Source organism: Opisthorchis viverrini, assembly GCF_000715545.1.
Source record: "Opisthorchis viverrini unplaced genomic scaffold opera_v5_490, whole genome shotgun sequence".
Classification (NCBI taxonomy): Eukaryota; Metazoa; Platyhelminthes; class Trematoda; order Opisthorchiida; family Opisthorchiidae; genus Opisthorchis; species Opisthorchis viverrini.
This window is the reverse complement of record NW_008752148.1, coordinates 15955-25453: the sequence shown is the minus strand read 5'-3', so window position 1 is coordinate 25453 and position 9499 is coordinate 15955. Positions and strand designations below refer to the sequence as shown.

General features: G+C 46.0%; 1 protein-coding gene across 1 annotated transcript in view; it reads right to left on the bottom strand.

Moving 5' to 3' along the window:
* The window catches only part of T265_15416 (hypothetical protein), a gene marked incomplete at both ends in the record, with an annotated part of 28121 nt that extends 19232 nt beyond the window's left edge, over positions 1 to 8889 (bottom strand). Inside the window, 2 exons of the mRNA XM_009178004.1 lie at positions 8719 to 8775; positions 8816 to 8889. Coding sequence (XP_009176268.1) covers positions 8719 to 8775; positions 8816 to 8889 — 131 coding nt within the window. The remainder of the gene's footprint in view (positions 1 to 8718; positions 8776 to 8815) is intronic.
* Positions 8890 to 9499: the final 610 nt, after the last annotated feature.

The window sequence follows — 9499 nt, the reverse complement described above, 5'->3', positions numbered from 1 at the left end:
TGGCGTCTCATAATACGATGCACGCTGGCGCGGGGAATGCCGGTCAACTGAGACATCTGAGTTATTGACGAAGATGCCATGGTGCTCTGGGTCTGAAGTTGCTCGACGGCATTCTGTACAATGGGCGCTCTTTCATCACTCAGAGACTTTCTCCCTTGGCCAGGAAAATTCGATACAGACCCAGTGGACTCAAATTTCGCAATCAAGCGTGTAATGGTTGACACGGTGAAAAGATCTTTGAAGAGACCATGTTTGGTCTTGTAACCACGAAGTGCAGCTGTGGCGCTTTCACCAAGGGAATGATAGAGTTTCACAATTTCGATGCGTGCACTGACATCCATGGTAGAGAGAAAAAATGCCGACACTCGAACACAAAACTTCCTTTCTGTGACTACTAGTAATGAAAGATTTCGTCATCCTTCATCTGATTGGCTACGTCTACTCACCCAATCAAATTTTGTGTCTATTATGAGACATCCTGTATTATCATCACAGACGGCATGGAATCAGTGTTCAACACTGATGTCCTGCTGTCGCAAATTAAAGGCAATGAGTTTACGGGTAAGTAGAAAGAATAGCTTTTATTCAGGACCCGGCAGTTTCCGAACCGCTTAATTTCTCCTGGCGTTTTATTTAGCCCTACGCTTGCAGGGGTGTAAATGGCCTAAAGACAGAGTTTTACAATCGGAATCATCAAGGGCCACTCATTGCACAAAATCGTAGATCATGGGTGAAAACTCACATAGGTCTGCCCACGCCTTGAGCTGCGAACGTGAGCTAAGATGCCCCTTGAAGCAATTGTGAATTCTAGTCTGACAAATGCCAACCGGTTAGGTCATATGATGATGATGATGATGATGAACCGGTTAGGCCATTATTCGGTTATCCGTATTTGCACGAGCAACCATGAAGTGCGGTCGTCTGGAATAACAATCAGTAAGCATTAATGACCCTCACACATTTCTGATTAATAGAGCATCTGAATGAATGGTTTAGGTCGGTCCACTCCAGCGAACCTGCAGGAACAATTACTGGAGGTGGACTTTCCAGCGCCATCTAACTGACGAGTTCAAATGAACGCGAAAGTGGTATTGGATTGTCTATTTCCCAGAAATGATCACTATCTCTACTTTGCAATAAGCTAAAGGCTTAAATAATCCCGTGAGAAGTAAGGAATCAATGACTTTTCATAAGTAATGAACAGCTGAGTCAAAAATTAGGCTAGATTGGGCAAACAAATGTGGTCACTGGACTGTAGTGTTGAAGACAAGAAGTGGTCCTTGATCTTTTTCTCTAGGACAAATTCAGCTTTCGCACCGCGAAATGATGCAATGAGATAAACGAACACCACATTTGTATAGTATTTTAGCTGTGACATTACGAGAAAGACTTTTTGTGTAGTCAGGCCAGTACTAACAATACACTTCAATTGTATGAGTAGCTTACGAGTAAATTTTCACGACTGTAGTTGTGACTGCAGTGAAATATTAGTAATTATTTCTTCGATAGTAAGTGTTCTGCTGGAAAGTGATCGCCGCATATTATGCTGGCTTCCCAACTAATACGTGTTGTTGACTTTGTAGGAAACAGGCGGGAAACCCCTGTTTCATGTGGTTTACGGTGCGGTGGAGCCCGTTCGGTTAGGGTAGGAAATGATTCTTACGGAACTCGTTAAAAAATTTGCCAAGTACCCGCATAATTTCGCTGAAATTCTTCCTGATCACGAACCTCTCTGCCGATTCGAGCAAAAAGGGAATTCTTAATTCAGAGAATGGCGCATTGGCATCTGCAACAAAAATACCTTAGGTGCATAAAGGCTGCATTAAACAAGAATATCCAACGACATTCAGAACAAAGTATTTCCAGAAAAGTGATGAAAACGCGTTCACAGTGACTGATTCCTAAGAAGCGGGAATATTCAGCTTCTCAGTTCTATTGATTTCTCGCTGGCTGAAACGAGAGAGGTTTCGTATCCATGTCGGGAGAACTGAATATAAGAAATGCCGTAATAGTACATCGAACGACATACCACAGCAAACTTTACTGTCTTTGTCCACAAAGACCAGTGGATTAGGTGGTGTAATAAATCAACCGTGAATGATATGATTACGGCAATGAAGCATCGATGTCGTGCTGTCGATGATGAGGATGATGACAATTACATGGGAGACATCTACATCCAAGTGATGCAATATGTAGGGTTCCTTTTCGATAGGAAGCCCAAGCACGGAAAGACTGAACGAAGGCTCACGGGTGGGCACAAACCGGTTTCAGCCGGACGAATTCTTCACCAGCCGAACAAATGATGACCCCCTCCACGAAGCCTTAACCAGAATAGAAGCGGAGTGGTAGTTAGCCGATGAATTAGCAAAATTGGCAGATCTCATTTTCCTGTTTTGATCTTTCCCAGCGTGTATAAGGTTTGCTCGTTTTTGACCTTAAAACTAATAAGATATGCTTGGTAGGTTGACGACCTTCAATGTTCTTTCTAGATTTGGATTCCCCAGCAAAAATACAAACAGGAAGTGTAAACTGTTACTGCAAAATAGTGGGGGCAAACACAAACCTAGTGCTGTCAGAGAACCGACCGATGGGTTCCATAAGTCCAGCAACCTGGGAAGGGAGAATATCCATTCAACCAAGCAGGCACTTTGTCCCAATGGCTTAACATAACCAGTCTGGTTCATCCAGCAGTGGTAGTCTATTTCATCAAAGGGACCAACACTAATGGAAGGTCCAGTTTAACTGCCAATTGAGACTTACATTTTCGTCCCAGAATCTAACCAATGTGTAGAAGCAGCTCGCTATCCTCCTGCGTTTTGAATATGAACCGTGAAAGCGGCCAAGTGAATAAAAAACGCATGACGAAAACCGGTTTCCGAATTTCCGAATCTCTACATAATGAAACGGCTCCACGACCTAAACCTGTCGGTGGTGATCGAGTTCCCGTGCTGCAATGATCCTGTGGGCTATAGTGGCTAGAATCCAGGTTCAGCCATGCCAAGAAGGCCCCAGGGGAGCAGCCCGACGAAGAACACCGAGTCCTCTTACTGCGGGTAAGCGTATTACGAGGCTGTTCGGAAGTAAAGCCGAACTGTCCTGTGATGGGAGTGTGAGAGCAGTAAGGCGTTCCCCCCAGGCGACCAGCATGTCCATATTTACGGAAGCAGCGATGCTGCTTTCCGCGAGGAAGGACGGGTTAAAAAAGGGCGGTCCTAAAACCCGCACACTCCGATCGCCTCACAGTTGACGGTGACAACCGATGCACCATACAGTACGGTCGAAATACTTTCAAAACTGAACAACCCAGTGCTGTGTGCTACGCGGTTGTCTGGCTCAATGAGGATCAATGTGTGTTGATGCGATAGACGGAGTTTATTTGTGGTATCAGCATCGCCCAGACAGACGGCAGTTCTGAAACTGAGGATGGGTTTCATCAAGATCAGTCATGATTGACTCGGTCGGTAAGAAGGACGGATATTGCGGGTGATATGAATGTCCAAGTTGGACAGCTATGTCCGAAAGAATCGCAAATAGGTGAAAAATTTGGAATCGACGGATAATGGGGAACAACTGCTTCCGCTGTGTGCTGATCAACGTTTGTTCCTGACCAGTACAACTTACAACAAACGCTCACATCGAGTTACTTGGAGGCCACCAACTGCAAGACAGTAATGGACTCAGTTGGAGCACGTGGCTATCAGTTACTGATGGAGAGCCTCAATTAAAGTCTGTCACTCCTTTTGTGGCAGGCTACTTGATTATGACCATGGCATTTTGCGAGCCCCGTTACCATTTCGCTTTCCATCAGAATTACTTGCACCAAAGCAGAGAAAATCGCATTTGTCAACTTCGACAAGCTTCAGTAGCTCAGGAGCATCGAACTAACCTGACTAGAAGGCTACTGGAAACGCACAGTTACGCGAATGACGAAGATTGCTTGGAGGTTGAATGGGAGCGGGAGAAAGAAGCTTTGCTGTCAGCTTTTAGGTCTGTACAAGCCAACCAACCCAACTAAATGAACAGTGAAGATCGTCGTTATCAGATCATATTGCTCCCAGAAAGGCCATAACAGCAACTGGCGACTGTGGTGGCCCACACAGATCCCTCAAACACCAGATAATCTGGAGCTTGAAAAGTGACAGAGAACGCTGGTGGATTTCGAGGGATTTCGCTGCAGGCAACAACCTAACCATATTTCAGCTAATTCGATCAATGATATGCGAAAAAGACGAAACGGCAGTTCATCCATGTGATTGTCCTCTTGAGCGATGGTTTGAACACATCAAAGAACTGTTCAGTTTTCAACACAACCGCTTGAAGCACCCAGCAGGCCTGAAATGAACATCGACACCAGTCCACGATTAACATAAACCCAGAGTGAGATACCAATCCTTTAATGCGACAAGGCACTTGGCCCGGATGGTATGCATCCCGCACTCTTCAAAGGTGGGGTGGTCCTGGTGAACAGTCTGACGATCATAATGGGACGGAAACAGAATACCAGTCGAATGGAACTCCTCAACCATTATCCCAGTCTTCATGAGGAAACTATCGTGGCATTAACCGACGCATGAATGGGCTGTCTGGCATTATGCGTATTTTGATCAATTATCAGGAGGCAGACTCATGAGAACCGAGGTGGATTTCGCTCTGCCTGAAGATGCATCGACCATAGCCTTACCTTTAACCGTCTTATGTTGGTCGGTTTTCTAGGTTCGAAAGCGGCTTTTAACTACGTCGACCGTGTGAAAATTTGCCGGTGTCTGGCGATCAAAGGTGTCCCTTCCAAATTTGTATCCCCCAAGAAGAAACTGTACACGAACTACTGTGAGCGCGTACGAGTACCTGGCAAACTATCACCTGATTTCACACGTCCAATGGTGTAAGACAAAGCTGTCCTCTCTCGCATATCCTTTTCAAATTTTTATTCTGCTGCTTGAAATTTCTGTGTCTGAAACCTCGGTGGTCGAAATGTTCTTGGGATGTTCGTCCACAGGTAATGAATATGCGGTTCGGATCCTCCAAAACACAGACCATTTTAAACATAGTAACTTTGCCCCACGGTTTGCCGTGCACTTCACACCTGCAAATTGTAAAGTGCTGCTACAAGGCTGGGTGGGACCAAACCCGGACCTCACTCTTGGGGGCGAGATGGCCCAAGTGGTTAGACCGCGAATTTACTGACCGGAAGGTCCGTGGCTCGAACCCGACCTCTGCCACTCGACTTCCCTTGTCTAGGCTTGGGCGACCTGGCAGTATCCCAGCCCTCGGACAACCTTCGGGTGGCATGGCAGTTAGGCACCGGAAGGGTGCTACAGTTGGACGATTTTTTTTTAGACGAGCCAACTGACGTGGTAGTTTAATCTATTTACATGGGCAGTTGCGTAAGTTCAGGCGGAATGGCTGGAGATGAGATCATTTCTCGGTTCGCGATGGCCAAGACAGCTTTTGGCGACCTCGGACACCTGTGGGGCCGACTTGATATCAGTTTGTCTTCCAAGGGCAGTTTACACTGCGGCACTGTGATCCATAGTGATTCATGGATAGGAAATCTGGACTTAACTCGCCAATCATTAATTACACTGGCAGAAATGGCCCAATTGCGCAGTCAGTGATGCTCGTCCAGCGAAGCTATCACCTGAAATTCGTAGCTAAACAGTTACCGAACTAACTAAACATGCCACCGCTTCAAAGGCTTGGTTGTATGTCCTACACTTTCCCACTTTCCGGTGATCGATGTAGTAGTTGGAACTAATGTGCCCAAGTTACACGGTTTGTAACTGATAAACAGAAAAATTGAAATATGCCTTCAGAGAATCCATCAACCAAACAAAGAGGAACGAGCTGACGTCAGCGAACTGATTGGGCTATCGCATGCAGTAGATAACTGTCATCCCTTCGTCCTATTTATTGTCGTTGAACGAAACTCTAACAGTTGAAACCTCCTTTATTGTTGAGTATCTGAATAACTGTTTGAGTGTGTTTGGAGATCCACTTGTGATCAGCAAACTAGTGAATCGAAGGATATCCGATAGAGGACCGAATTCGTTCCTCAAGAGTGCGATTCTCGCGGGAGACCAGCTACACTGACTGGGCATAAAGTGATACCCTTGGACATCGGTTACCTAGACCAGTTTTATTCGCAAATACAAGGTCAGATTAAAATCGACAGTCCTGACACAGAGAACAGCAAACGTGTGAAAACAATGACAGTCAAGATAGCCCTTCGGTCCATCACGACGTCCTAGATGGAGCCCCAAGCAAGACAATATCTGACAACGTCCTCCGACACGACAGAGCCGAAACTGGTCCGAGTTAATTTGCTTAATCCTATTCACAAGCCTGATGACATCCTTATTATTCTTCTGTAACTTTCCAGTTAACTTCTCGTACTCCAGTAGGCCTCAGATACTACGTAGTCTCACCGATGGCAATGGCGTGTAATGTACCTACGTTTGGGTGACGACTTTTGGAAAACGCCCAACCCGTCGTCCACATTGTCCTTCGACCGAAGGTCGTAAACAAATCATGCAGATTAATGTCACGGAGTTAATGATCAAAACAGAAGTGGTAATGCTCCAGAAAAAACGTCGGGTGCCCCTGTCAGTCAGTCCGTATCAAGGAAAGAACGCGCCATGAAAACGAACGACAAGCACCCCATTGCTAAGAGACCCTTGTCCAAGGTTGTATTGCGTCACGAATGGCTTTCCCAGTTGGATATATTCGTTACCGGCTGCGAACACGTCTCTCGATCCCTTAGGTACTCAGAGAAACATACCAATTCATTCAGTCAATCTGTTTAAGCCTAAAGGTGAAAGACCATTTCAGGCCACGTCTCATTCAGTGGGGGACAGTTGGAGGTGATATCCAGTAATGTACTTCAGTTTAAAGGGATGAACTGACGGGGGAGTTTCATTTTCGTTCGGTCCCATGCCGCCATTTCCACATTCCATTGGCACTTACGGTATTACCCATACTAGAGCTCCACGTCTCCGGTCCACCTCGTTTGTTCATAAAGTTATGAATAGCTGTAAATGTGAGGAGCTCATAAACGGATTTTCTGTCGCTTAGTCAGTATGTGGTCTCCATCGGTTATTTTCGTCCACTTCGTTAGTGCTTTGTATCTTTCTCGACACACTGCGTCGATTCAGCATCAGTTAGATAGAAAGTAGATGAGTCAGGTTCTAGGTTTCCATAAGATACTTCCAGCAGTTGTCCATCATGTACCTTCATCGTAATTTTCCGAGGCTTCATCAGATCCGATCTAACCAAGATCTGGCTTCAAACACCTCAGCAGGAAGTTTCAATATTTGTTTATATTCCATGGTGGGTGATGAACGCGATGTGATGTACCTGTGCGCTATATTATTGACTGGAATCTGTGCCAGTGACAGTGCGCGTGGACGAACTACGTCAGACCGTATCTCAAATATGCCAACCAAGTTGTCTAACCAGGACGCAAGAAGGACGTACCCCTCGTTAGGCGTCTCAAACGGGCTGCTACGAAAATGGCCCCCGGTCTTGAATCCGTGGACCATGAAGCGCGTCTCGCGTTGATTCACCTTTTTCCCTCGAGTGTCGTCGACTCCGAGGAGACCTAATACTTACTTATGCTCTGTTTAGACAAGGTCTGGCCAAAGGGCTTTTCACCGTTGATCCAGCCAACACACGACGAGGACATGGTAAAAAGATTTTCAAGCTCAGAGCACACAATTTTACTGGGTAGATTTTTGTCTCATCTAGGGTGGTTGCTGCGTAGAATAACCTTCCTCCAACGGTTGTCGACGCCACATTCAGTACCCAGTTCCAAGCACTATTAGAAGCTTTTTATGCGAATCCTCGCGCTGGCAAGCTTACTGTCCAGCCCTGAGAACTTGAGGAGCAGTGCTACACCCTTTTTCACTTGTGCCCTTCAGGCGAACAGCAGCCGCTGAACGACAATAACAAAACCGACCCGGGAAACTTGGGCGAAAGCCTCGATCCTGAGTATCGACCCGTAAATTCGTGAACGACTTTAGCGTGAGACAGTGGTGGAGGTACAAGTCCCTGCACACCAGCAGTGAGATGGCAAACGCTCCTCCAAGTACCGGCAAGAACCATCGGTATGCGTGTGGGGTCATGATGCAGTAGCGGGAAGCAAAAAGTCATCCTGTCAGACGTTGAACTCGTTCAAATGAGGCGCAAGGGAAGAAATATGACGCGAAAGGGGTGCTTGGGATCTAAATATTCGGTGGTGAAACTCGTTCTGCAGAAACTATGCTATACAAAGAAACAAGGTTTTAATTTCGACTACCCCTCCTGCATATTCAAAGCTAACCAGGTCATAACACTCAATTCGTGTGCAGAAAACGAGAACCTTTGAAACGAGGACCACCGATTGTCAACATTACTACACATCGCATACCAACAAGATTTCCGACGAACGAACACGGTCGCTAAGTATAAGACAGAGGGGGATGCCTATAAGGAATTACACACTTCATACGACTGACTGCCTCCGAGCGAATAGACGATCCTCGACACGATTGTCGCAACTTCTCCCGGCAGCCGAGGACGCAACATACCGTTTTCGGAAATGCTCGCATACCTGACTACAGTTGGGAACTTGGTAGTCAGTGGCAAGCGGTGAGGAATTGCAGCTAAATGGCAGTACAGTATCGTATACCGAGTGGGGAGCAAGTCCATGCGAATAAACACAACACCTGATGGACCTACCTTCCAGGGGCTGGAGGTAACCGTACATTGGAAAGCGGAAGTCGTTCGTCTTGATCTCTAATAAATGAACAGGTAATAATAAAACACATGAACAAACCGGCTCGGATACGATACGATGGCATCATTGTCAACTACGTTACGCAAGAAAGCCTGTGGATATCGTAACTTCAATCCATTGTTTTATAGCACATACTTTTATATACTGTCCGAGACGACCCCTTACTTCTATATCAATCATTACTTACAAAACCACCTGAGGAAAGATTTGAACAAGGCCGCTCGTTGCGCAGACAATAGCCTCGACATACAGATAAACAAAGCCATGGCGCACTTGTATCGGCTCCCTTAGGAGATATATCACCACTGTCATCCAATGGTGGCAGAGTGGGCACCAGACTTGGGAGCCTAAAGAATTGCGTCTACGTAGTAGTTGTGAGCGGTAGAGCTTTGCAAGTCATTGGATTCACTTTTCCACTGGTTTCGCGGTTTCCGAGTGTGGCAATGGGGCGGGTTTCTGGTAGTCCATGTTTGGCTCGTGGCGTTTTGTACCTTTATTTTGCCTGCATTATAACACTACGTATTTCATCAATTGCCTTATCGTCTTTCGTTTGCATACGAAAAACTACAAAAACGCGCACTTGTACAATTACACAGAATACAAGCGTGGTCACGTGCTTCGACTCTCTCTTCTGATTTCGCTGGCACTTGCAGCGGTCATTCGCAAGGCTTATGTGCTAAATCTAGTATCAAGATATTTCAAACCATCCCCGGAATCTATTGT